Below are 27743 nucleotides of genomic sequence, written 5' to 3'. Positions count from 1 at the left end.
CCTCAAATACAGGTAGTCCTCAACTTACAAGAGTTCATTAGCGACTGCTAAGTTAGACGGTAGTGAAAAAAATGACTTATGGCCATTTTTTCACAGTTACGACCACATGTGTGACCAGCATCCCCATGGTCACGTGATCAAAATTTAGCCGCTGGACAACGGACTCGTATTTATGACGGTTGCAATGACCCAGGGTCACATGATCCCCTTTTATGACTTTCTGACAAGCAAAGTCAATGGGGAAACCAGATTCACTTAACAACCTTGTTCCTCACTTAACCACTGCAGTGATTCACTTTAACGACCGTGGCAAGAAGGATTTCTGTTACTGTTCTTGGTTATACCTGGCTAGGTGGCTCAGTGTCTAAGACGCTGAGCTTGTCGATCAGAAAGTTCGGCAGTTAGGAGGTTCGAATCCCTAGTACAGGTCTCCTGCGTGTGCAGGGGGTTGGACTAGATGACCTCCAAGGTCCCTTCCAACTCTATTAATTTTAAAAAGTCCGTAAGGTGGAGAAAACCTCACTTAACAAACGTTTCCCTCAGCAAGAGAAATATGGGGCTCAGTCAATGATGTCTCCAAGTTGAGGACTACCAGGTGTTGCTGCAAACCCACCCGTGTCCCAACCCCCATGCTGCCCAGAGGTAAGAACAAGAAGCAATGGGTGGAAACTAATCATGGAGAGAAGCAACCTGGAACAAAGGAGAAATTTCCTGACAGTTACAACAATTAATCAGTGGAACAGAAGTTGCCTCCAGAAGTTGTGAATGCCCCAACACTGGAAGTCTTTAAGAAGATGTTGGATAACCATTTGTCTGAAACGGTATAGGGTTTCCTGCCTAGGCAGGGGGTTGGACTAGAAGACCTCCAAGGTCCCTTCCAACTATGCTATTGTATTGTATTAATCCCAGGCTAGCTTGCCCGGACTCGTCTTTCTGGGCGGTGAGGAGGGGGGGGGGAGAAATCCTTGGATCTGCTCGAGCATTTGCAAAGAGGGGAGGGTCTTTAAAAAAAAGGGAGAAGAGAATTTTGGGGAATGGGTGTCTGGGGCTCCACCGGGCGCCTCTTTCTCCCCCCCCCCTCTCTCTCGCCCCAGCGGCCGCTGCTAGGCGAGACACGCGCGCGCGGACTTTTCCCTCTTTGTTTTTCTCCCTTGCCCCTTTTCCCCTGGCCGGCCGACGGGCAGAACGGGTTAACCGGGGACAAGAGCCGCGAGGGCGGCCGACACAATGGGCAGCCTCCGACAGGACTAATCCCCGCGTGGCCCCTCCCTCCACTTCCCTCTCGGGGCCGCCGCCGCCGCTGCGAGCCGCAAGAGGAGAGAGGGAGAGAGAGCGAGAAGCCAACTGCGCTCCGAACCCAGCGGGAGCCGCAGCGCAGGTTGCAAACTCGGAGCGCCCAATCGCCTCTTTTCCTCGGGCTCGGCGCCTCTTTGGCCCCGATCCGCACCGGTCCGGCGGAGGGGAATCTTCCACGCCCGGCTCTTTCCAAGTGGCCCGGGGAAAATGGCGAGCCGGCCGGTGCCCGCTGCTGGACTCCGGTGCCCGCTGGCTCTGCTGGTGGTGGTGGCGGCGGCGGCCCTGCCGGGGGCTTCGTGGGCTCAGCCGGTCTCCTTCCAGGCCGACGTGAACGGCTACAGCTTGCACCCGCCTTACTTCAACCTGGCCGAGGGCACCCAGATCTCCGCCACCGCCACCTGCGGCGAGGAGGAAGCCGGCGGCCGGAGCCCCCCGCGCCCCGTGGAGGATCTGTATTGCAAACTCGTGGGAGGGCCGGTCTCCGGAGGGGAGCCCAACCAGACCATCCAGGTAGGGCGCTGCCTGGCCCGCGGGAGCTCTGGGTGTGTGTGTGAATGCGGTCGCAACAAGTGTGGGGCTCGGCGATCTCCGCTTCGGACTGAGCGGAGAGCCCGCCGTGCTCCGCTCGGTCTCCCCCTTTATGGAGATGATGAAGACCATCAGCCCCCGGATGGTCGCGGATGGGGTTTGGGAGTTGGAGGGGTTTGGGAAGGAGAAGCGTGGCTCCAAAGCGGACTCGTCTCAACTTCAGGTCTTGTTACTCTTCGCAAGAATGCAAGGAAGCCCTGCCCGCCTCCCATTACCTTGGTTTTCTGCAGCCCTCCCCCCTTTGCCCAAGAAATTGGGACTCTGGGTAGCCCTTCCTTCCCTCCCTCCCTCTCTCCTTCCTTCCTTCTTTCCTTCCCCCTCTCCTTTCTTTCCTTCCTTCCTTCTATCCTTCTCCCTCTCCTTCCTTTCTTCTTTCCTTCGCCTTCCCTCTTCTTTTTTCCTTCGCCCTCCCCCTCCTTCCTTCTTTCCCCCTCTCCTTTCTTTCCTTCTTTCCTCCCCCCTCTCCTTTCTTTCTTTCCTTCCTTCCTTCCTTCCTTCCCCTCTCCTTTCTTTCCTTCTTTCCTTCCCCCTCTCCTTCTTTCCTTCTTTCTTTCCTCCTCACCTTCCTTCCTTCCCCCTCCCTTTCCTCTCTCTCCTTCCTTCCTTCCCTCTCCCCCTTTCCTTCCTTCCTTCTTTCTTTCCCCCTCACCTTCCTTCCTTCCCCCTCCCTTTCCTCTCTCTCCTTCCTTCCTTCCCTCTCCCCCTTTCCTTCCTTCCTTCTTTCTTTCCCCCTCACCTTCCTTCCTTCCCCCTCCCTTTCCTCTCTCTCCTTCCTTCCTTCCCTCTCCCCCTCTCCTTCCTTCCTTCTTTCTTTCCCCCTCACCTTCCTTCCCCCTCCCTTTCCTCTCTCTCCTTCCTTCCTTCCCTCTCCCCCTTTCCTTTCTTTCTCTTCCCCCTTCTCCCCTCCCCCCTCTCCCCTCCCCCTTGCTTCTTCCCTTCTTCTTCTTATCTCTCTCCCTCCCTCCATTCATCCATTCATCTCTAGATTATGTGTATCTTCCAATTTTCTTCGCTTCTGACCTGATTCCCACTTATAAGACAAATGCACAAACCCTCTTTTGAGGACTGTGGCTTTACAACATACACTTCGCATTTCTCAGGTGCCCTTCAGGGCTTTATAAAAGGGTTTCCCCACCCTCCACATTTACTACCTTTCTATCTGAAAAGGATCTCTAGTGCTCCTTACCCAATATGTGTTGGAAAAAGTCCAAGAAATCACTTGCTAAGCTGAATTTCTGGGCTGGGTAGCTAAGTGAGGGAGAGAAAAAAAAAAGTTAATCAGAACTAAAGTAATGAGATGAAGGATTTGATCTCTTAAAAGGATCGGAGAGCGGTAAATAGAATTGGTTTCTCGAGAATTATGTTATTACAGGGTGTTCAGTCTTAAGAGCAGAATGGCATGCTGCTCGGCACAAAATATGTTTGGACTTGTTGAGTGGGAAGAACAGAAAAACCCTTGCTAAAATTATCTGCTGAAATAGAAAACATTTAAGATTTTGCTAGGGAGACCAACTTTGGATGTACAAAGAACTTTTTAAAGACGCAAAGTACTTTTTAAAGACCCAAAGCAAATTGATCCATTTCATTAGTTCTGTTTGATAACCACAATTATTTAGGGGACTCCTATATCCATATTGTAACTTAGTCCCTTTGTGGGTAATGAAACACCTTGGTTTTACTCAAAGTTTGGCTGGGGTTGAAATGGGGAATCGTCTTAAGCATGTTTTTGAATTGATTATTGCCTTGGGTAGCTTACTTGGATATTCTTTGAAGACCTAGGGAATATGCTGGGTTAAAGCAGCGGTAGACAATTAAAGAAAAGAGAAGTTAGATATAAAGGAATGTAAAGGAAATGGTGTTTGTCAACATTTCAAGGTTTTGAGATAAAATGAAACGAGCCGCACACAGATGTCATCCCACCTGCAACTTTCTCTACAAAATAATTACTTTTATGATGGGCACCCCTAGTAAGGGGTTCAGAGATCAACCAAATTGCAAATGAACTATGCATCATGAATGATTTTATATAATATTTCCACCTTGGATCTTTTCAAATCTGAACCATAGAGGTGTAATCGTTAAGGTGCTGGCCTACAAATCAGGAGACTGCGAGTTCTAGTCCTGCTTCAGGCGTGAAAGCTAGTTGAGTGACGTTGGGCCAATCACCAGGAGACTGTAAGTTCTAGTCCTGCCTTTGGCATGAAAGCTGGTGGGTGACTTTGGACCAATCACAAGGAGACTGTAAGTTCTAGTCCTGCCTTTGGCATGAAAGCTGGTGGGTGACTTTGGACCAATCACAAGGAGACCACGAGTTCCAGTCCCACCTTAGACATGAAAGCTGGCTGGGTGGCTTTGAGCCCATTCACAAGAGACTGTGGATTTTAATTCTGCCTTCGGCATGAAAACCGATGTGTGACATTGGACCAGTGACTCTCTCACCCCAACCTACCTCTCAGGGCTGTAGGGAAAATAACAGGAGGATTGACTATGTCCACCACTTTTGCTTACTTATAATAAAATAATAAAAGGCAGGATACAAATCGTAGAAATAAAGAGTTCAGAGAGAGGCAATACATTATTTTGCCAAGGTGGCGCAATGGTTAGAGTGCAGTACTGCAGGCCACTTCAGCTGACGGTTATCTGCAGTTCAGCGGTTCTAATCTCACCGGCTCAAGCTTGTCTCAGCCTTCCATCCTTCCGAGGTGGGTAAAATGAGGACCCAGATTGTTGGGGGCGATATGCTGACTCTGTAAACCGCTTAGAGAGGGCTGAAGGCCCTATGAAGCGGTATATAAGTCTAATTGCTATTGCTATTTTTTTAATAAAAGAATTTAAGGTGGCGATATGATAATAGCTGTCGTCCTTGTACTGTAGCAGGTTTATACACAAAGTTCATTTGTTCTGATCAATTTCATTTGATTTGAATCAGAAACAGAACAGAGCTGGAAGGGACCTTAGAGGTCCTTCTTCTTCTAGTCCTGCCCTCTGCTCAAGCAGGAGACCCTATACCATTTCAGACAAATAGCTGTCCAGTCTCTTCTTAAAAACCTCCAGTGATGAAGCATCCATAACTTCTGACTGCAAGCAGTTTCATTGGTTCATTGTCCTCCCGGTTAGGAAGTTTCTCCTCAATTCCAGGTTGCTTCTCTCCTTGATTAGTTTCCATCCATTGTTTCTTGTCCTGCCCTCTGGTGCTTTGGAGAAAAGTTGACACACACCCCCTCTTCTTTGTGACAGTTTGTCAAATACTGGGATACTGTTATCATGTCCCCCCTAGTCCTTCTTTTCTCTAGACTGGCCATATCCAATTCCTGCAACTGTTATGTTTTTGTTTCCGGGCCCTTAAATATCTTAGTTGATATTTCTTGCACTTTTTCCAAAGTCTCAACATCTTTTTTGTAATGTGGTGACCAAAACTGGATGCAGTATTCCAGGTGTGGCCTTACTAAGGCTTTATAAAGCGGTATTTATACTTTGTGTGATTTTGAGTCTATGCTCTCTGCTTCACCGGCTCAAAGTCGACTCAGCCTTCCATCCTTCCGAGGTGGGTGAAATGAGGACCCAGATTGTTGGGGGCAAGTTGCTGACTCAATTTGCTAAAAAATTTGTAAACCGCTTAGAGAGGGCTGAAAGCCCTATGAAGCGGTATATAAGTCTAATAAATAAATAAATATAACCAATGATTGCATTCGCTCTTTTGGCTGCTGCCACACACTTTATGATTTGTTTCAGTCACTTTTTATAGCTCTGGGAGAAAGATTGGATAGCCATTTGTCTGAAATGATAAAGGCCAGGATTTCCTGCCTAAGCAGAGAGTCGGATTAGAACAGGGGTCCCCACCCTTTGGGACCTCAGAGACCCCTAAATTCATAATTTTAAATCCCGCAGACCACTAATATGATCTGCCTAATGACTGGCTGGGTGGACATGGCCAATTTGATGTCACTCACATTGAGGGGCGCCTCGCCGTCCTCTACTCGTCCCTCCCCTCCCAGCCACTCCTCGCCTGCCCGCCCGGGCTCCTTAGGACCCCAACAGGAAGTAGTTGTTGGAGCTAAGCAGCCGCCATGAGAAAGAGTTGACAAAACAGCTGGCTCAGTTCAAATTGGATCTGACCGAGAAGGCGCCTCAGCAGAAGCATCTCACTGAGGACTATGAGCATAGGCTTTCAAAGCAGAGGAAAGACCTGTGCGTGTGCAAGGCCAGATACCGGCGCCTTGAGGCTCAGTGGACTGAGATGGTCAGCCAGTTCCAGGCCATGATGCAGTCCCACTGGAACAAGATCCTCTGGCCCTTCGCCACCAGTGTCACTTCCCTCCAGCCTTCGCCCAAAGCCCCCCACCAGGAGGCTGAAGGAGACCTCAAGTCAGAATTTCTGCCCCCCTCCGACCCACACAAAAAAAAACCCCAAAGGGGGAGACATTCTGCAGCAGCACAAACGTTCATTGCATGTATCCGTCCCAGGGGGCGTAGTTTGAGGACCCCTGATTTAGTGCAATATAAAAAAATGGAAATAATTTTTCTGTGGGTCACCAAAATTTTCTCACAGACCCCCAGTGGGCCATGGACCTCTGGTTGGTGGCTGCTGGACTAGAAGACCTCCAAGGTCCCTTCCAATCTGTTATTCTATTCTACTCTAAAGCTAGAGGGTGTTGGGGGGGGAGGGTGGGGGGGAGGGGGAATATATACCATGTGTTAGATTTCAATGTAATGCGACTTCACATGTATACTGTTTCTCTTTAATTTCTCTGTAAAAATAGGACGTTGAGTATATTGACATATAGTAGAAATACACCAAGGGGAGGAGGAGTGGGATAGAAGAAAGATGGGTAGAGAGGGCAGGAGAGAGGATGGGAGGGAGGGTGAGAAGGAAGGGAGGGAGTGGACTGGGAGAGAGGAGTGATAGAGGGGGAGGGGAAGTAGGGTAGAGGGGAATGATGGAGGGAAGATAGAAAGTTGGAGGGGGGCGGAAGAAGGAGGTGTATGGAGAGTGGAAGAGGTATATTGGGTTTCCATTTTGGGGGGTATTGTTGACAAGAGGAATTGCTGTGATTATTGTTTAATGTTGTATGGGCCCGGCTATGCACAGTATATATGTGAGTGTATGAAAATGAAAAATGGAAAATAAAAACATTTTAACCAAAAAAAAAAAAAAGCTGAATTGGAGAGAGAGAGAAAAAAGCACACTTCGTGTGTTCCCCGGTGTGCTACGTGGGGGGGGGAGTATTTGTTTGTCCAACTTAAGCTGAGTTGGTTGCATTTTGAGACTCTTGATATAATGAAGTCCTCAAATTGTTTGCAGGAATGTGGGTGGGAGCGGAGGGAGGGTGTGTTAAAGATAAACAATTATTACAGCTTTATGTCAAAGTAAATGTCGGCTTAAAAAGGGCCCTCAACTGAGAAGCCACAAGCCCCCGGGAACAGGAATTTCCCAGGAATGTGGATAGCAGAAGGGTGCCACTCTTCAGGAGCTGCTGCTTGTCAAAAGGCTAACAATCCTGAACATCTGGATGGAGAAATCCCAGTGGCAAGAGGGGATTTGTTCACAGAAGGAGCAGAAGAAGAGCGCGGAGCCGTTCACGAAAGCTTTGATTTCCCAGAGTTGTTGTAAATCTTGGGAGGGCAACTTCAGTAGTTGGGAAAAGAAATGGAATCTGAAACCTTCCCCGCTGGGGGAAGATAAACCAAAGCAGCAGGATCTCTTGTGTTTGCTCCTGGATGTAGGAAGCCGCTAAGATCCCATTTAGCAGAATATCGGAGTTGGAAGGGACCTTAGAGGTCTTCTAATCCAACCTCTGGCTCAGGCAGGAGGTGCTATATCAGGGGTGTCAAAGTCGATTTCATTGATGGCCACGTTACGGTTGTGTTTGACTTGGGGGGGGGGAATGGGTGTGGCCAGGGTAGGCGTAGCCACTTGTGTCGGGGGCGTCTGTGGTGGCGTGAGTATTCTGCCAGAGAAAATGGGCTCCCGAGCTCCGTTTCCGGCTGCGATGGCCTCCTGCAACCCGCTGCCAGTAAAAACGGAGCTCAGGAGGGCCGTGTGTGGCCTTCCCGAGCTCCATTTTGGCTGGCAGAGGCACCGCAGGCCACCGCTACTTCCAGGGTGGCCCCGCGGGCCAGATCTAAGCACCCTGTAGGCCAGATCTGGCCCCCGAGCTTTGAGTTTGACCGTGGCACGACAAAACCGCGCTCGACTAAGCCGCGCCCGATTAAACCGCGTCGCTGATGTCATCAACAGGGCGACAACAGCGAGCGCGGAGAAAGAAGGGCGCTTTAAATAGCGCTTTGAAAGCAAGCCGATTCAACTTAAGGTAAGGTTTAGGGTTAGGGTTAGGTTTAGGGTTAGGGTTAGGTTTAGGTTTAGGGTTAGGTTAAGGGTTAGGATTAGGTTTAGGGTTAGGTTAAGGGTTAGGGTTAGCTTTAGGGTTAGGTTAAGGGTTAGGGTTAGGGTTAGGGTTAGGTTAAGGGTTAGGGTTAGGGTTAGGGTTAGGGTTAGGTTAAGGGTTAGGATTAGGTTTAGGGTTAGGTTAAGGGTTAGGTTTAGGGTTAGGTTTAGGGTTAGGTTAAGGGTTAGGTTTAGGGTCAGGTTTAGGATTAGGTTTAGGGGGGTTAGGTTTAGGTTTAGGGGTTAATTTTAGGTTTAGCGTTTACAGCGTGCTTCTGTCTCCGCGCTGTTGTCGCCCTGTTGATGACGTCAGCTACGCGGTTTCGTCGAGCGCGGTTTCGTCGAACGCGGTTTTGTGGTGGAACCGAGTTTGATACCGCTGCCCTATATCATTTAGTGTGAATGGCTATACAATGCCTGATTCAAAATCACCTCCAGTGATGAAGAACCCACAACTTCTGAAGGCAGGCTGTTCCATTGTTGAGCGGCTCTCACTGTTGGGGAATTTCTCCTTGGTTTTAGATTGCTCCTCTCCTCACTTAGTTTCCATCCATTGTTTTCTTGTCTTGCTTTCGGATGCTTTGGGAAATAGGACTTCATTATATCAAGATTCGCAAAATTCAACCCATCCCAGTTCAACTGGAGAAAGAGATACTGTTTGTTCTCTTTGTGGCAGTCCCTCAAATGATGGGACAATGTTATCATAACAGAATAACAGAATATCAGAGTTGGAAGGGATCTGGGAGGTCGTCTAGTCCAACCCCCAGCTTAGGCAGGAAACTCTAGTCCAGTAGTTCTCAACCTTTTTTTTTTGGCCATGCCTCACCTAAGCATCTCTAAAATCCTGATCTCTCCACCCCCGTGACATATAATTCTTATTTTACTCAAAAAGTGAACTCTGCTCAAACGGAGGAAGCCTAAAAGGCTTAAACTTGGTTTAAACAAGGTTCAAATTGCCCCCCGCCCCATTAAAAAATCAAATCCCCCCCCTGTGGGGCAATGAACCACTGCTCCAGTCTATACCATTTCAGACAAATGGTTATCCAACATCTTCTTAAAAACCTCCAGTGATGAAGCACCTACAACTTCCCGAGACAAGTTGTTCCACGGATTAATTGTTCTAGCTATCAGGAAATTTTCTCCTTAGTTCTAGATTGCTTCTCTCCTTGATTAGCTTCCATCCATTGCTTCTTGTCCTGCCTTTGGTTGCTTGGGAGAATAGGTTGACCCTCTCCTCTTTGTGACACCTCCTCAAATACTGGCACACTGCTATCATACCCCCTGATAGTCCTTTTCACTAGATTAGGCAAACCCAATTCCTGCAACCGTTCTTTATACATTTCCCTAATCATCATCTTTGTTGCGGTTCTCTGCACTCGTTTTTTAAATAGTTTTATTGTTTTTCAATTACAAAAATAGGCTTTCCATCTTTCCTTATGCAGTGTGTTGTCTGGGTACAAACATTTCTGTGCAACATTGTTCCTCTTTTGCCACATCTTTACGTTCATATTAACATTATTCCCCTAAGTTTAGTATTGTAATATATTGATTAATGTTTAATTATAAACATTATAAAACTCTCTATTTTTCTTCTTACTAACTTCTAGTAATACTATATCAACACTAAACATCATTATTCTTAACTTACACATGCTAACCATTTTATATCTTTATCTAAGTGTATTATCTACTTGTTTTTTAGTTTTCTTCATTTCCAAACTCCTTTTTCCCCCCCTCCAACCATTGGCAAAATACTTCCCAAATCATACAATATTCAGTTTGCTCTTTCTCTTTAATTGCTAATGTTAGTCTATTCATTTCTGCACATTCTGATATGTTCCTTATCACCTTCTCATCAGTAGGGATCTTTACACTTTTCCAATGTTGCTCTGCACTCTTTCTAGAATTCACCTGGACTTTATCCTCCGTGGGTGGGTGAGAAGGACTAGCCTGTATTCACAGATAAAACAACTGTTCTCGCAAAGAAGTGGGGGAGTAACCATAACAAAACTCAGGGTGGGCTTTGTTTCTAGGGAAGTAATGCTTTTACCAAACCGGTTTGATTGTTGTCTGGGTTTGGAAGATAAGCAGGTTGAGGCTAGATTACTATAGTTCATTGATTGAGTCATTCATTGGATTTCTAGGTTGCTGACTGAGAGGAAACTTAGTTGAAGGAATAGAAGGGGAACTCATCAAATTTGCCGATGACACTAAGCTGGCAGGAATAGCCAGACACCCCAGAAGACAAGCTCAGGATCCAAAAAGATCTTGACAGACTTGAACTATGGGGCCCTATCCAACAAAAGGAAATTTAATGTGAGGGAAAAGCAAGGTTTAACATCTGGGCAGGAAAAACCAAAGGTACCAGCAGTTCACAGAGTCAGCATATTGGAGGGTCACATGCCCATGCACGTTTGGGGTGTAGGGAGTACAGGGATGTCATGTTTGCATGCACAAAGGGCCGGGATGCACACGGGGTGTCATGCACGTATTGAATTATAGGTGTGGGCATGCGTGTGTATGTGCTATCGTGCACGCACACGTACTTTCAGCACGCGACAACAAAAAGGTTAGCCATCATTGTCCTAAGCCAAGCTTCAAGTCAAAAACAGAGCTTGGCTCTCAGACAAATCAGCCATCAGTAGACACCTGGAGATAAACCACGTTTACACACCATTGTTGTTCATATGATTCATTGCACAGTCACCCAGATATTCAGACTGCACCATTATTGCGGTTTGTCACACAGTCAACCAGATGTTTATTATTATTTTTTTCCTTTGCACAGCCAGCTGGATGTCCAGACTAAATTTGAGGTTTTTAACCACCTGTCAAGTTCTTTCCTGGGATGGCCAGGGATGGATGTTTGATGGTGTTACAGATTTTGTCGCAGATGTAAGCTGTTCCAAGTAAAGCTGCCTTTTGCAATTAACTGATGGTGAATTTGTCAATGGCAATGGTGTTCAAGTGATGCTCTGATTGTTTTGGGAATGCGCCCAAGCACCTATTACAGGTAGTCCTTGACTTACAACAGTTCATTTAGTGACCATTCAAAGTTACAACAGCACTAAAAAAAAGGCACTCATGACTGCTTTTCACACTTATGACCATTGCAGGTCACGTGATTTACAACGAATTCATATTTAGTGACAGTTGCAGGATGTCCCGGAGTTCTGTGACCAATTTTTGCAACCTTCTGACAAGCAAGGTCAATGGGGAAACCAGATTCGCTTAACAACTGTGTTACTAACTTAACAACTACAATGATTCACTTAACAAACGTGACAAGAAAAGTCGTAAAATGGGGCAAAACTCATTTAACAAATTTCTCACTTAACAACATAAATTCTACGGTCAATTGTAATCATAAGTCGAGGACTACCTGTACTGTTATTATGATTAAATTTATTTGCTGTCCATCTCGCAGTTCGAGAGGACTCTGAGCAACGTTCAAAATACACAATAAAAGCGTTAAAACAGGAAACAAAAAGACCAGCACACCTCCTCATCGGCAATCAACACCCAGATAAGCAGGGATTAACACCAGACAAACAATCAAGTAGTAAACAGTATCCGAATCAAGGAATTATCAACTAAGACAAACAATTGAGCAATAAAGAGCAACCTAATCAAAGATCTACCAAGGAGAAAATCACATCCCCACCAGTACTGACAGGGTAAGCTACTGTATATAAACCAGGAGCAAACCGCACGCTCACTAGAACTGATGAAGCTACCTAGTCAGGTAAGGAAATGTCTGCAAGAAACATCCAACCTGGGAGAACACCAAGGAACCCAAAGACTTTTTAGTTTTTTCTTATTCCTTTGACTGATTATGTGCCAACAAGTTGATGTTGATTCTTAGCAATCACATAAATTTCCTCCATGACAACCTTTCCTTAACCTAGTCTTTCAGGTCTTCTCATGTACCGTAGTATGTAGTCAATCCAATTTTGGTGATGAACCAGTTCCAGTGAGTTTCAAGCAGGTTAAAATTAAAATTAAAATTGGTAGGCTATAAGGAACATGAAATTAAAAGACGCTTGCTCCTGGGGAGGAAACCTATAGCAAATCTAGACAGCATACTAAAAAGCAGAGATATTACCCTGCCAACAAAAGTGCTTATAGTCAAGGCTATATAACCTTATAGTCAAGGCTTTCCAGTTGTAATGTATAGCTGTGAAAGTTGGACTATAAGAAAGGCTGACTGCCAAAGAATGGAGGCCTTTGAACTCTGGTGCTGGAAAAGACTTCTGTGAGTCCCTTGGACTGCAAGATGATCAAACTGATCAGTCCTAGAGGAGATCAACCCTGACTGCTCTTCAGAAGGCCAGATCCTGAAGGTGAAACTCAAATACTTTGGCCACCTAATGATGAAGGACTCACTGGAGAAGAGCCTAATGCTGGGAAAGATGGAGGGCAAAAGAAGAAGGGGAAGGCAGAGAATGAGGTGGCTGGATGGAGTCACCAAAGCAGTTGGCGTGAGCTTAAATAGACTCCAGAGGATGGTAGAGGACAGGAAGGCCTGGAGGAACGTTGTCCATGGAGTCATGATGGGTTGGACATGACTTCGCATGGAACAACAACAAAAGGAACATGTGTTTGAAAAGGATCTGAACTGAGCTTTGGACTCATCTTCTTTCCTTCTTCCCTGACCACAAGTAGCTTTAGATAAATTCTACAAGAGACCCTTGCAGCTCATAATCTTAAAGGGCTGTGCATGAGTAGACACAGATATGGGATATCTACCTAGTAGGGCTCTATTATTATTACCCTTCTCATGTTTCCTATTGCCTATTTCCTTATCTTCTTATGACTACAACTTTGTTGCTTGTATACCGGAATTATTTTTATTAGGTATATTAAGAGGAAATTACTGTAAAAAACACAATATATCATGTTACATGTTACACATAATAACAGCGGCCAGAATCATATATGTGCCAAACTGGAAAAAAAAATAGCATCCTCTCTGATGGAATGGTGATAAAAAAAAGTGTTAGAATGTGCGGAGATGGATAGGCTACCAATGGAAATAAAAGAAAGAGGAGAAACGGAAAACGATTTGATTTGGGACACATGGTATAATTGGTTAGAGAATAGAAGTAATGAACAAGAACGTTAAAGTAAATTAAGAGGTGACAAAAATGTGTTATGTTATATATATATATATATATATATATATATATATATATATATATATAAAGTCACAACCCCTGGTATGCCCAAATATGGGAGGAAGGTCACACTTCCACTCTCTGTCTTCGGCTCGTCACAAGAGACCATCCAGACAGAAACCCAATATTTTTTACTGTTGCCTTTTTGTTACATTTGTTACATTTATGCTGATAAATAAATAAAGGGAGACTAGTATAGATCTATTTCAAGCTATTTAGCTCTCATCAGCTAGCCACACCCTTGCTGGGAATCGAACCTGTGCTCTATTGTATATATACATCTGCCTGAGAGGCAATAGAGCACAGGTTCGATTCCCAACAAGGGTGTGGCTAGCTGATGAGAGCTAAATAGCTTGAAATAGATCTATATACATACATATATATATATATAATGAATGATGTAATTATAATAATGGCAAACTGTATAAAATAGATATGTGCATAAATGGAAAGGAAGAATAATGTAAATAACTTGTATTATGAGATATACCGATACCAGAGGGTTGTAAAGATTGAAATAGTAACACAGGAAAATAGTAATAAGGAAAATTGTATAATAAACACTATTTTTAAAAAAAGAAATTGTGGCAATTACCACCGTTCACTCTGTATCCAGTCTGGGGACCTTAGTAGCCAAGGAAGGACATCTGAATACAGATAGTCCTCGATATACGACCGCCATTGGACCCAAAATTTCCACTGCTGAGTAAGGCAGTTGTTCAGCGAGCTTTGTCCCACCTGTTGTTAAGCGAATCACCGCTGTTGTTATGTGTAACATGATATATTGTGTTTTTTTACAGCACTTTCCTTTTAATATACCTAATAAAAATAATTCCGGTTTTAAAACTATTTGGCACAATTTCTAAGCAGCAGATTTGCCCAGTCTTAATATCCCAAGTTTCAGCCAACATTTGAGTTTCAAAAGAAGCTTATGTCCTACTTCTTTTGAACATCCTGGCTTTTTTGGGGGGTAAAACTGGCTGCCAGAACGATGAACGAGTCCAGCCGTCCTGAAAACTGGCTTTTTATTTTGAGCTCTGAATAGGAAGATCATCCTTGGAAACCTTACTTCAGATTTTGCTAGTGAAACTCAAAAGAGGCTGTGTTTTTCCCACTCAGAGGCTTCCGTGAAGGAGCGACTGACATGTTTCTTTCATTCCACTCCAAGTTGAACATGGGGCTGTTTCGGCGTCCCGATAAGCTTAGAATTTATGAGAATCCTGGCTTATTGTGAACGGGATAAATGGGCTGGTGTGAGGCAGCCGAATTGTTTGGCGTTTTGTGCCAAGGGGAACACTTGAATTGTAAACATTTCTTTTATGCTTCCTTTTATTGTGGTTCCCGAGCTTCAAACCAAAACAAATCATGGTTTCTGGTCAAGGGGAAAAATCTGGGACTTACTGTGTACTTTCCAAAAAAACAAGCCATGGAAACAGCTTGAGGGGTTGGTTAGCTTTCCTTGCAGACAGCAGAAATCAAACAAGAAATCTATACAGGTAGTCCTTGACTGAATTCTTTTGTGGTTAGTTGCGAAGTCGTGTCTGACTCATCGCGACCCCATGGACAACGTTCCTCCAGGCCTTCCTGTCCTCTACCATCCTCCGGAGTCCATTTAAGCTCACACTGACTGCTTCAGTGACTCCATACAGCCACCTCATTCTCTGTCGTCCCCGTCTTCTTTTGCCCTCAATCTTTCCCAACATTGCTGAAAACTGAGATCGGGAGCCCGTACCCAACAGGCACCGTTGACACGAGTGAGGTTGAGCTGGCCGTGCCCCTGGCCATGTTCTCCCCCCCCTTACAGGTCAAACACAACTCTGATAGGGCCCTCAGTGAAATCAAGTTTGACCTCTGCCTTACAGATTGCTTTTTTGAGGAAAATAAAGCGAGAGCAAAGTATTGATTATATTTGCCACCTTCAATTATTAATACATGCATACATAAAGGTAAACATGTGCTAGTCGTTCCAGACTCTAGTGGGTGGTGCTCATCTCCCATTCAAAGCCGAAGAACCAGCACTGCCCGAAGACGTCTCCGTGATCATGTGGCCAGCATGGTTAAACGCCAAAGGTGCGTGGAACGCTGTTACCTTCCCACCAAAGGTGTTTTCTATTTTTCTACTTGCATTTTTTACATGCTTTCGAACTGCTAGGTTGGCAGAAGCTGGGACAAGTAACAGGAGCTCACTCCGTTACGTGGCACTAGGGATTCGAACGGCCCAACTGCCGACCTTTCTGATTGACAAGCTCAGCATCTTAGCCCCTGATCCACCTACATACATACATACATAAGTTTATATCTGGAGAAGAACTAAACATAGTAGATAACTAAGATGAACAAAGACCTGGGGACCAAAACATATGAAGAACGGCTGCAGGATTTGGATTTGGCTAGTCTAGAGAAAAGAAGAATTGGGAGGATATGATACCAGCATTCTCTGGTCTTTATTTGAGTGGTGAATTTTTCTCTGGTTGTTAAGTGAGTGGCTTTTTCCTATAATCGCAGAGAAGCAAAACAAGACTTGATAATTGATGGTTTTTCATTAATTCCATTTACGGCTTTCTGTAGTTTTTAGGGACTCAATTGGTGGTGGAAGGTGTGGATGTATTAAGGGCTGCATCTGGAACAACAATACTAAATTCCAGAGTTTATGTTTCGGCAATTGAGTTTGTTTGACCCTTTAATCTGCTCGATATCATATATCGTGCAGTAAGAAAACTAAGCTAAAAGCTGGAACAGCTTAGCAGAAGTTCTGAAAAAGCTTCTCTCTACCTAAATGCTAGCTCTTGTTAGAATGGCCAGCTGTGGATTTCCTACTGAACATAATTTCCATTTTTGACAAAAAGAATATGGAGTTTAGCCGGAAGAACTTTCTTTTTTTAAAATATATTTTTATTATTTTTACATTTAAAACAATGCAGTACCGTGAAGTCGGAGTGACTATACATTCACATTATATACAGCTAGTCACAACTATTGACAGTTAGCCTACTTAATACATTATCAATCCTTCTGTCCAATCACAATATATACAGTTTGTTCCAGTCTTGTCACCTTGTCTTATACTTAGTCATAAAATCTATTCCAGACTTCAAAATATTCTGATTCCCCTTTATTTTTAAGTTCAAGAGTGAGCCTATCTGCTTCCGCACAGGTCAACACTTTTCTGATTATATCTAGCTCTGGTGGTGTATTTTCTTTTTTCCAATATTGTGCATAAGTTATGCGCGCCGCAGTTAGTACATGAATAATTAAGTCAAGTGTATCTTTCTTAAACCCCTCTGGTATTATACCTAGGAGAAAAATTTCCGGTTTAAACAAGATTTGGTCTCCCACCATTTGTTCTAATCATGATTGAATCATTTTCCAATAATTTTTTTGCCTCATTGCACGTTCACCACATATGATAAAAAGTGCCTGGTGTTTTTTTACACTTCCAACAATTTGGGGTCAGATTTTTAAACATTTTGGAAATAGCAATAGCAATAGCAGTTAGCAGTTAGACTTATATACTGCTTCATAGGGCTTTCAGCCCTCTCTAAGCGGTTTACAGAGTCAGCATATTGCCCCCAACAACAATCCGGGTCATTTTACCCACCTCGGAAGGATGGAAGGCTGAGTCAACCCTGAGCCGGTGAGATTTGAACTGCCGAACTGCAGATAACAGTCAGCTGAAGTAGCTGCAGTACAGCACTCTAACCACTGTGCCACCTCGGCTCTTATGGAAAGCCGTGATGGAGGGAGATGTCATCTGTAGAACATCTTATAAAGGTTTTCTTTACACGCTGTAGCCATTGTTAGTTTCTGATTAAGTATCCAAAGTTTTTCCCACTTAGCCAATTCCACATTGTAACCGAAATTTTTTGCCCAGGCGAATACAGTTTCTTTGACATGCTCTGCCGGAAGAACTTTCTTATGACAGACAGTCCCCGTTTGTTTAGTGACCGTTGGGAGTTACAGTTGCACTGAAAAAAGTGACTTACAGACGGTCCTCACACTTACAACTGTCACAATATCCTCAGTCACGTGATCAACATTAGGGCACGTGTTAAAGTTATGATTTCTTCAGCTTCATGTTTCTTGAGAAACTGCAATGACCACCATTGACTTCCAAATTTCTCTTGCTCAAGAAAATAGGGGTTGGGTTAATTTTGCTCCGTTTTGTGACCTTTCTTGCCACCGTTGTTAAGTGAATCATTCCAGTGGTTAGGTTAGTAACACAACGATTAAGTGGATTTTCCTGTGCACCGCTTGGAGAGTCCAAGCGACGGGTTAAATCAGTCTGGTTGCCCTGGGACTGAGGAATCTTTTTCCTTGGCCACTCGTCCTGGTGTTACTGGGCCCCAGAATTCTTCCTCAGTCTGCCCGTTCAGGACTTCCTCAGTCCCAGGGCAACCAGACTGATTTAACCCGTTACTTGGACTCTCCCGCGGTGACCCTTCGGGTAAGCCAATGGTCATTCTCCATTGGCGTTGCTTCTCAAAAAGGGTGCAAATGGGGATCACATGACCCCTGGACACTGCAGCTGTCGTAAATAGGAATCAGTCACCGAGTATCTGAATTTTGATTATGTGGTTGTAAGTGTGGAAAAACGGTCACACTTGGTTGCGACTGCAATGTTTGTATGTTTGAAAAACAGTCCTAAGTCACTTTTCAGGGCTGTTTTAAGTTGAGGACTACCTGTATAATGTTATAGTACAGTGATGGCTAATCTTTTCAGTGCACCGGAGCACAGGACCCCGGAAGAGAGCAGCTGGCCAATGCACATGCGTGTGGCGGCCCGCTGCTCTTCTGGATTCCATGACATGGATGTGCGCTGGCCAGCTTCTCTCTTCCAGGTTCTGGCGTGCACATGCACACCAGCCAATTGGTCTTCACATGAAGATGAGCTGGCTGCTGCACATGCGTGCACCGGAACCCAAAAGAGCAACTGCCCACTGCAGGCACAAGGACTGTTGATAAAAATGCCAAGATTTGGAGTAAGTGGAATTTGGCAATGGTTATTTTCCTTCCTTCCTTCCTTCCTTCCTTCCTTCCTTCCTTCCTTCCTTCCTTCCTTCCTTCCTTCCTTCTCCCTTCCTCCCTCCCTCCCTCCCTCCCATAATGGCTCATTTTGCAAACAAGACCCTTCCTCATTCCAAAGTGACCCTTGTGCCGCATTTTGTAGCTCCTTATTCAGCATACGTTTGATTCTAATCTAGTCAGAATAGCAGTCATTCTCCTGTTTCCTGCTCGCATTCCAACGTGACAGTGGGATTTCTTTTTATTTCCTTTTTTTGCTAGAGGTTTTAGTACTTTGGAGGAAAAATATTTTTGGGGAAAAAAATGGGAATTAAGGGAGGAAAATGGGGAGATTCCTGTTTCATGCATCCATTTACTGCAATTTAGCCAAGAGATAAAAATACAGTATTAATTGGCTCAGAAAGAAGTTTTAAAATTCCAAACAAGGTTTGTGTTTCAGAGCTCTAGGTGTGGGTTTGACTTGTTGGGAGATCAGGTGTGTGTGTGATGGGGGGTGTGTGTAGAGAAAACCAAGAAAGCCCCACCCCTTTTGTACAGGTAATTCTTCACTTAACGACTGCAGTTAAACCCCAAATTTCCATTGCTAAGCAAGAGAGTTGTGTAAATTTTGTCCCGTTTTATGACCTTTATTGTCACAGTCGTTAAGTGAAACCCAACAACGGTTGTTAAGTGAATCTGGCTTCCTCATTGACTTTGCTTGTCAGAAGGTTGCAAAAGGGGATCACATGACACAGGGACACTGCAACCGTCATAAATGTGAGCCAGATGCCATGTGATTGTGAGGATGCTGTTATGATCGTAACAGAGAAAAATGGCCATAATTCTTTTTTGTCCGGTTGCAACGTTGAACGGTCACTAGTTGAGGACTACCCCTGAAGACTAAACCATATGAAGAACGGCTGCAGGTTTTGGGTTTGCCTCAGGGGTGGGTTTCTCGCCCCGTTCCAACCGGTTCGGTTGGAACGGGGCCGGCGGCGTCCTCGTGGGCGCGCGCGGTGCACGCATGCGTACTAGCGTCTGCGCGACGCTCCAGCTGCTCCTGGACGATCGCGCAGGCGCTGTATGCGTCCTGCGCATGCGTGGAAGCGCAGAACTCATCAAAACCGGGTAAGGACTGCGGGCTCGCGGGCGCGCCCTTCGCTGTTCCCGGAAGTTACTTACTTCCGGGTTCGGCGACCAACCGGTTCACAGGGACCGCCGCGAACGGGTTGAAACCCACCCCTGGTTTGCCTGGTCTAAAGAAAAGAAGATTGAGGGGTGACCCGATAGCAGCATTCCAGTATTTGAGGGGCTGCCACAAAGTGGAAAGGGGCTCAAGTTATTCTCCAAAGCACCAGAGGGCAAGACAAGAAACAATGGTTGAAAACTAAACAAAAGAGAGAAGCAATCTGGAATTAAGGAGACAGTGAGAACAATTAACCGGTGGAACCTCTTGCCTTTAGAAATCATGGGCCCTCCTCAGTGGTGGGTTTCAAATTGTTTTTAGAACTTCTTCTGTAGGTGTGGCCTGCTTTGTGGGAGTGGCTTGCCGGCCATGTGACTGAGTGGGAGTGGCTTGCCAGCCATGTGACTGAGTGGGCATGGTCAACTTGTAAAATGTGGTGAAACTCATTTAACAACGTTCTTGCTTAGCAACCAAAATGTTGGCTCAGAAACTCTGGCATTTGAAGCACGCAAGTCTTAAAGCTGTCAAGTTACAAGACCCTTGCATCCCTAACCCTTTAATGAAAAAAAAACCCAAGGGGTGTTCAAACTTGACAGCTTTAAGACTTGTGGACTTCAACTCCCAGAATTCCTCCTACAGTCATGTTAGCTCAATAACTCTGGCATTGAAGTGTGCAAGTCTTAAAGCTGTCAAGTTACAAGACCCTTGCACCCCCTAACCCTTTAGAAAAAGAAAACCCCAGGGGTGTTCAAACCTGACAGATTTAAGACTTGCGGACTTCAACTCCCAGAATTCCTCCTCTCGCTCTTCATCTTGATGATGTGCGGACGGGCGGGGGGAGGGAGCTGGAACCGGTTCTAAACGGCACTGTAGATTTGTGGAACCTCTTCTATAGAAGAGGTTAGAACTGGCAGGAACCCAGCCCTGGCTCTCTATCACTGGAGGTTTTTGAGTCTAGAGTCAGACACTTATCTGAAATGGATCCATGATGGCGGAACCTATGGTACGCATGCCGGAAGTGGCACGTAGAGCCATCTCTCCAGTCACACGAGCCATCGCCCATCGCTCTTCCAGGTTCCGGGTGGTCTTTGCAAGCATGGGAGCCCCAGAAAGCGGAAGAGCAGCCGCCTGGTGCGCATGTGCACACCAGGAAGATGATCTTCTGTTTTCTTGCGCATGCATTCACGCTGCCCAGCTGGTCTTCGAGTTTCTGCCACCCATGGAAGACCAGCTGGCCGGCGCATATGCGCACAGTGAGCCAGAAGATAATGTTTCCAGCACATGCATGCACACTGGGTGGCTTCTGTTCTGGTTTATGGTGCACATCCATGTGCACACTCCCGTTTTGGCTCGGTGCCAAAAAGGTTTGCTAACACTGGTATAGGTTCTCCTGCTTGAGCAGGGGCCTGGACTAGAAGACCTCCAAGGTCCCATCCAGCTCTGTTCTATTCTAATTCTCTGTATGTATCGCTGGTAAAAAGCACTTGGATTTGGGCTTTGATCAGACAGTTGGAGATGCCATTTGGGTCAGATGTGTCAAAAAACTCCTGGACCACTCTGTGGGAGACATTGAGAATGGCATAATAGGACCAAGACTAGACAAATGCCTCCTTTTTCATTCTTAGTTTCCTTGTTTTTTAAAACATTTCATGTCATTCATAAGATGGGAAAAATATATATGGCGATTTAACCAGCAAGCCTAAATAAAGACACTGATGTGTTTTACTTCCCGAGCTTAAGGCCAGTTACATTTCTAATATGTTTTATCCTTTACTGAGATGTTATTTTGAAAACATTGCAATGTGGGATGTTATATCACCAAGGTGGCGCAGTGGTTAAATGCAGCACTGCAGGCTACTGCTAGATCAGCAGGTCAGCGGTTCAAATCTCACCGGCTCAGGGTTGACTCAGCCTTCCATCCTTCCGAGGTGGGTAAAATGAGGACCCAGATTGTTGGGGGCAATATGCTGACTCTCTGTAAACCGCTTAGAGAGGCCTGAAAGGCCTATGAAGCGGTATATAAGTCTACTGCTATTGCTATTGCTATATCTTGGCTGCAGTTATCCAAAAGGACCACTAGGTGGCAGTATGGAGATCCCAAATGCTTTTTCTCCTTGCTGCCACCTAATGGGGTGCTGGGATTTTGCAGGCCATATCCCCGGGATGGCAAACCTATGGCACGCGTGTCACACGTGGCACATGGAGCTATTTGTCAGCTGGCCAGCGCGCATACGAACACTGGCCAGCTGACTTTAGCCTTTTTTTTTTTAGGCCATTTTTCACCCTCCCCAGGCTCCAGAGGCTTTATAGGAGCCTGGGAAGGGCGAAAAGAGTCTCCCTGAAGCTTCCGGAGCACAAAAAACTGGCCCTATGGGCAAACTGGAATTTTGGGAACGGACTTCTGGTTTCCTTGTAGAGCCAGTTTAAGCCCTCCGGAGCCTTCAGGGAAGTCTCCGGAAGGTCCCTGAAGCCTCCAGAGTACTAAAAACGGCTCTATGGGCAAACTGGAAGTTTGGGAATGGACTTCCGGTTTGCTTGTAGGGTCCTTTTTTGTCCTCCAGAGCCTTCAGGGAAGTCTCCAGAAGGTCCCTAAAGGCTCCAGAGGACTAAAACTGGCCCTATGAGCAAACCAGAAGTCCATTCCCGAACTTCCGGTTTGCCCATAGGGCTGGTTTTTTCTGCTCCGGAGGCTTTAGGGAAGCTCCTGAAGCCTCCGGAGGGCCTCCAGGGGGGCGGGGAGACTCTCCCCCCCCTGGCTCCTATAAAGCGAAAAAGGGCAGGCGAAAAAAGCATACCAAAAATTGGGGGTCGTGCCTGTCATGTGCGTATGTGCAATGGGGGCCTGTCACGCATTGCATTATGGGTGTGACATGCCCGCACACAACCTCCCTGCACTCCCCTCCCTTTTGGCACACGAGCCAAAAAAGGTTCACCATCACTGCCATATCCAATAGCCCTAAACTCCTATTATTTGGATTACAACTGGGTTAGACCAATGATTTTATGTTGAGTCTGGTAAGTGATAGTGAGTGGAGCTGTTAACTGTGAATTAAAAATGCATGCTTTTCTCGGGGGTTTCTGACCATGTATTTTCTGTCTTCTGGCCACAGGGACAGTATTGTGACATCTGTTCGTCATCCAACAGCAACAAAGCCCATCCCATCACGAATGCTATCGACGGGACTGAACGCTGGTGGCAGAGCCCCCCGCTGTCTCGGAGGCTGGAGTTCAATGAGGTCAACGTCACATTAGATTTGGGACAGGTAAGGCGATCACCTGCTTTCCACTAAAATAAATATTGGACTATAAGATGCATCTAAATTTACAGTAGGAAAACAAGAAAAAAAATAGTTTTTGGCCTCCGTTCACCACATGTTCACTTTTCCTGGCCCTCAGAAGCTCTGCACAGCCCGTTTTTGCCAAAAATGAGCCTGTTTTGGGGGCTCCCAAGCCCTCCATGCGTCATGTTTTCACCCTCCCTGGCCCCCGGAAACCCTCTGCAATGCTCCGCAAGCCCTGTTTTTTGCCAAAACCTTGCTTGTTTTCACTAAAAATGCTCCCGTTTTTGGCCTGCAGAATGCTTGGGAGGAATGCACGGAGGGTTTGCGATGCCAAAAATGTCCATATTCGGTCTATAAGACCCACCTAAATTTTCACTCACTTTTAATAGAGCCGAGGTGGCGCAGTGGTTAAACGCAGCACTGCAGGCTACTTCAGCTGACTGCAGTTCTGCAGTTCGGCTGTTCAAATCTCAGCGGCTCAAGGTTGACTCAGCTTTCCGTCCTTCCGAGGTGGGTAAAATGAGGACCCAGATTGTTGGGGGCAATATGCTGACTCTGTAAACCGCTTAGAGAGGGCTGAAGCGGTATATAAGTCTAACTGCTATTGCTATTGCTATTAGGGGCTGGGGAATGTGCGTTTTATACTCTGAAAAATATGGTAAATGGGGTGTTTTCTTACAGCTAAGAGAGAAAGAATTAATTTCCTACTAATTAGGTCAATTAATGATCTAATTTTGCCATAAGGTACATGCAGGAAAAAAAAGTAAAACTTACGGCAGCAAGCTTCTTGATCAAGTTACTTATATTGTTTTAAGAAAGACAATAGAGTATTTTTGTAATCAAACCGATGTTTTGAAGATGACTCGAAGGCATATTAAAAATTTGGTAGCTTCTGTTGAATTTTACTGATGCTCTTTTGGCCTTTAGACAAATAATTGAAGCACGAATAGTACATTAGATCAGGGCTCCCCAACTCTCAGTCCACAGAGCCAGAGAGATTGGGGACTGCTGCGTTAGATATACTTCCAGTGTTATATAGTAGAATATGTAAATAAAAATTATATTTTTGTAAAAATGTATCTAGGACCAGTTTTGGGGCAGGAAAGAGGATCGTGTCACAAATACTGCTTCCTTTCGGATGCGTGTACAATATCAGTGCAGAGGCTCAGTGGCTAAGACGTTGAGCATGTCGATCAGAAAGGTCGGCAATTCGGCAGTTCGAATCCCTGGCGCCGTGGTACGGAGTGAGCTCCTGTTACTTGTCCCAGCTTCTGCCAACTTAGCAATTCGAAAGCATGTAAAAAATGCAAGTAGAAAAATAGGAACCACCTTTGGTGGGAAGGTAACAGCGTTCTGTGCGCCTTTGGCATTTAGTTATGCCAGCCACATGACCACGGAGATGTCTTCGGACAGCGCTGGCTCTTCGGCTTTAAAACAGAGATGAGCATCGCCCCCTAGAGTCGGGAACAGCTAGCACATCTGTACGAGGGGAACTTTGACTTTTACCTTTACAATGTCAACGGCCAATGCTGCATTTGTCAAACTGAAGTGCTTGTTTCCTTGCACTGAGCCAGTGTATAGATCAAGCAGAATCATAACAGTGATTATTATTATACAATTATACATTGAACTTCAGGTTGCAAGTAAATAAGGGATGCTTTCATACTAATCCTTAAAGCAGTGTGGCTCAATATTGGCAACTTTAAGGTGCCGGGACTTCAACTCCCAGAATTTCCCAGCCATCTGGGAATTGAGTTACGGGAGTTGAAGACCACACATCTTAATAGATGCCAAGGTTGAGTAACACTGACTTAAAGGACTTTATTTTGTTTTTCTTCACTAAACGATTCCTTTTGGTTTAGCTAATAAAAAATAGAATTAAGGAAATCCTGCCATCGAGATTATATTGCTTGTCTACTCCCCCTGGACAAGAAAAAAAAATCACACCTGTAAAAATAATGTACTATGAAACGGTAAACTTGCCACTTTCTGTCTGTTGCATGCAAAGCTTTTTCTCTTTCACCTTCCTGCTTGTCTATGTGGTTAAACGATTCCTAAGAGAGCTGCGATGTATCTCGTGTATCTCCAAGATCAGGGATCCCCAACCTCCAGGCCGCGGCCCATTCAAAACTAGGGCAGGCAATCAGCAGGAGGGCAAGCGCTCAAATGGTGGGCACTTGCTCACAAAGCTCCCCTGGCACAAATGCAGCTGTGCGCATGCGCACCTGTCAGTCATGGAATCATCCCCTCTACCGTCCTGTCCCCCCCCCCCCGGTGCCAGGCTACCAAGCCAGAAGGATTGAGGGCCCTTGTCCTATGCACCAAATGGATCTTCAGTAACTGACCCTTTCGGATAGATTTACAACATTGCTGTTGATCCATCCTCAAGGAGTAGATGACATAAAGTTAATATTGACTCAGCTTTTGTAGACGAGATTGTGTGCACTGTGGTGTTTTCAAGGTGTTTCCTTCAAGTAGGATGAACCACAGTCTGAAAGTTGACACTTCCTTAAGCAGATAATAGCCAGTGAAGAAGGCACTCCAGAACGAATGGCTGATACCTTGTAGTTGAGGCTTAGAACAAATCTTGATGGCCAGTGGCCAGGCAGGCTTAGCGCAGCCGTATTGTAAGACCTTAAATAAGTTTCAGATGGATTATTAACTTGGATTTCCTGTCCGCAAACTGATCGTTACGGCCTCAAATGTGGGATATCCTGACACACTGAGATGTTTCATAAGAGATAGATTAATAAATAAAGTGGTTTTATGCTTGAAACATAAGTAAAACCTAACTTATTTGACTTTGTCACAGATTACGGCATCAGATTTTCATAAAAGGAGATACAATGCAGCAGGGGGTCCCCAACCCCTGGTCTGCTCCCCCCAGTACTGGGAACCGGGCCATGCAAGCAACGGGCGAGCATGTGAGCATGGATTTGTGAGCTTATGAAATTCCATTTGTGCAAGAGGTGTGCACACATGTGAAATCATGCCCTCTCCCCCACTCCCACTGCCACCACAGAGCCACGAAGGTTGGGGATTGCTGCAATGCAGGAAGTCCTCAAATTAGGACCATAATTGAGCCCAATTACAATTGTAAGGGGATTGTAAGGTGGGTCACTATGTGACCATGTGCAATTTTACGACACAGACAGACAGATAGATAGAAATAGAGATAGCTAACTAGCTTGAGATAGATAGATAGATAAGTTTGTAAGTTTGTAAGTTTAATTTTATTTATAGGCCGCCCAATCCCGAAGGACTCCGGGCGCCTTACAGAAGGGAAGAGAAAGAAAATAAAAATAAAATAAAATAAGACAAGTTAAAACGACACAGATACATTCATTTAAGTCGGGGCTGGACCTCAACAATGAGATAGATAGATAGCAATAGCAATAGCAGTAGACTTATATACCACTTCATAGGGCTTTCAGCCCTCTCTAAGCGGTTTACAGAGAGTCAGCATATTGCCCCCAACAATCTGGGTCCTCATTTTACCCACCTCGGAAGGATGGAAGGCTGAGTCAACCCTGAGCCGGTGAGATTTGAACCGCTGAACTGCTGATCTAGCAGTAGCCTGCAGTGCTGCATTTAACCACTTAAATGCCAACCACCTTGGCTCTTAATAGATAGATGATAGATAGATGATAGATAGATAGATAGATAGATAGATAGATAGATAGATAGATAGATAGAGATAGATAGATAGATAGATAGATAGATAGATAGATAGATAAGATAGATAAAAAGAAAGAAATAGAGATAGCTAACTAGCTAGACATAGATAGATGATGGATGGATGGATGGATGGATGGATGGATGGACAGACAGAAAGACAGAAAGAAATAGAGATAGCTAACTAGCTAGACATGGATGGATGGATGGATGGATGGATGGATGGATGGATGGACGGACGGATAGAAAGACAGATAGAAAGAAATAGAGATAGCTAACTAGCTAGACATAGATGGATGATGGATAGATTGATGGATGGTTGAATGGATGGATAGATAGATAGATAGATAGATAGACAGATAGAAAGAAAAAGAGATAGCTAACTAGCTAGACATAGATAGATGACAGATAGATAGATAGATGATAGATAGATAGATAGAATAGAATAGATAAAATTAGAAAAAGAGTACAAGAACAAACTGTAATAAACTTTTAGAGTGATTGCTCTGTTAAATGAAGGTAAATATCCGTTCGCAGGATAAAGTTGCAGGATCTTGAGTCAGTCGCCGGGACCAAAGGTTGATTCTTCCAAACTTTCAGGCTGAGGATTGCCCTGTCTTGGGAGGAATAGCACAGAAAACACTGTCTAGTTTGGGACCTGACCTTTGCTTTATCCTCCGTCCTGCCAGCAGGAAGAAAAATAAATCTTCCCCCACCAAAAGATGATTTGACGGTGCTTCCTTTCTCCAAGAGCCGAAATCATTTCCAGCTGTTTTACAGCTTGGTGACCCCCGGCAGTTCAAATCCCAAATTGACCATTCATGGATAATGAGGCCGCTTTTTCATTTCAAAGCGAACAGTTTTGGGGTTGTTGGGGTATTTTTTTGGGAACTTGCTAGTTAAATATTTAAACAAAGTCCCAACCCATGAAAGAGGCTGAAAGACATTTGAACAAAGCTTGGGGACTTGGAGCAATAACCATCTCCTGGGAGAGATATTTTGATGGCTTTTGAAAGACCTGACAATATAACCCACTGCACTCAGCTTTTCTTTCAAATGCGATTGAAGTTGCTGGCAGGAATTGGCTGCCCAGCCCCGCTCGCTCGCTGAATAGGCAGACGGAGGAGCCAACTTTTTACGTCTTGGAGTTTGTT

General features: G+C 45.1%; 1 protein-coding gene across 2 annotated transcripts in view; it reads left to right on the top strand.

The window, feature by feature from the left end:
- Positions 1–1259: 1259 nt before the first annotated feature.
- The window catches only part of LAMA5 (laminin subunit alpha 5), a 227629-nt gene continuing 201145 nt past the window's right edge, over positions 1260–27743 (top strand). For both annotated transcript variants that reach the window (XM_032217941.1, XM_032217940.1), the window contains exons 1-2: positions 1260–1806; positions 22744–22896. In XM_032217941.1, coding sequence (XP_032073832.1) covers positions 1504–1806; positions 22744–22896 — 456 coding nt within the window. In that variant the 5' untranslated portion in view covers positions 1260–1503. The remainder of the gene's footprint in view (positions 1807–22743; positions 22897–27743) is intronic.

The sequence above is a fragment of the Thamnophis elegans genome, chromosome 5, assembly GCF_009769535.1.
Source record: "Thamnophis elegans isolate rThaEle1 chromosome 5, rThaEle1.pri, whole genome shotgun sequence".
Classification (NCBI taxonomy): Eukaryota; Metazoa; Chordata; class Lepidosauria; order Squamata; family Colubridae; genus Thamnophis; species Thamnophis elegans.
The sequence above is the reverse complement of the archived record's forward strand: the minus strand, read 5'-3'. Positions and strand labels throughout refer to the sequence as shown.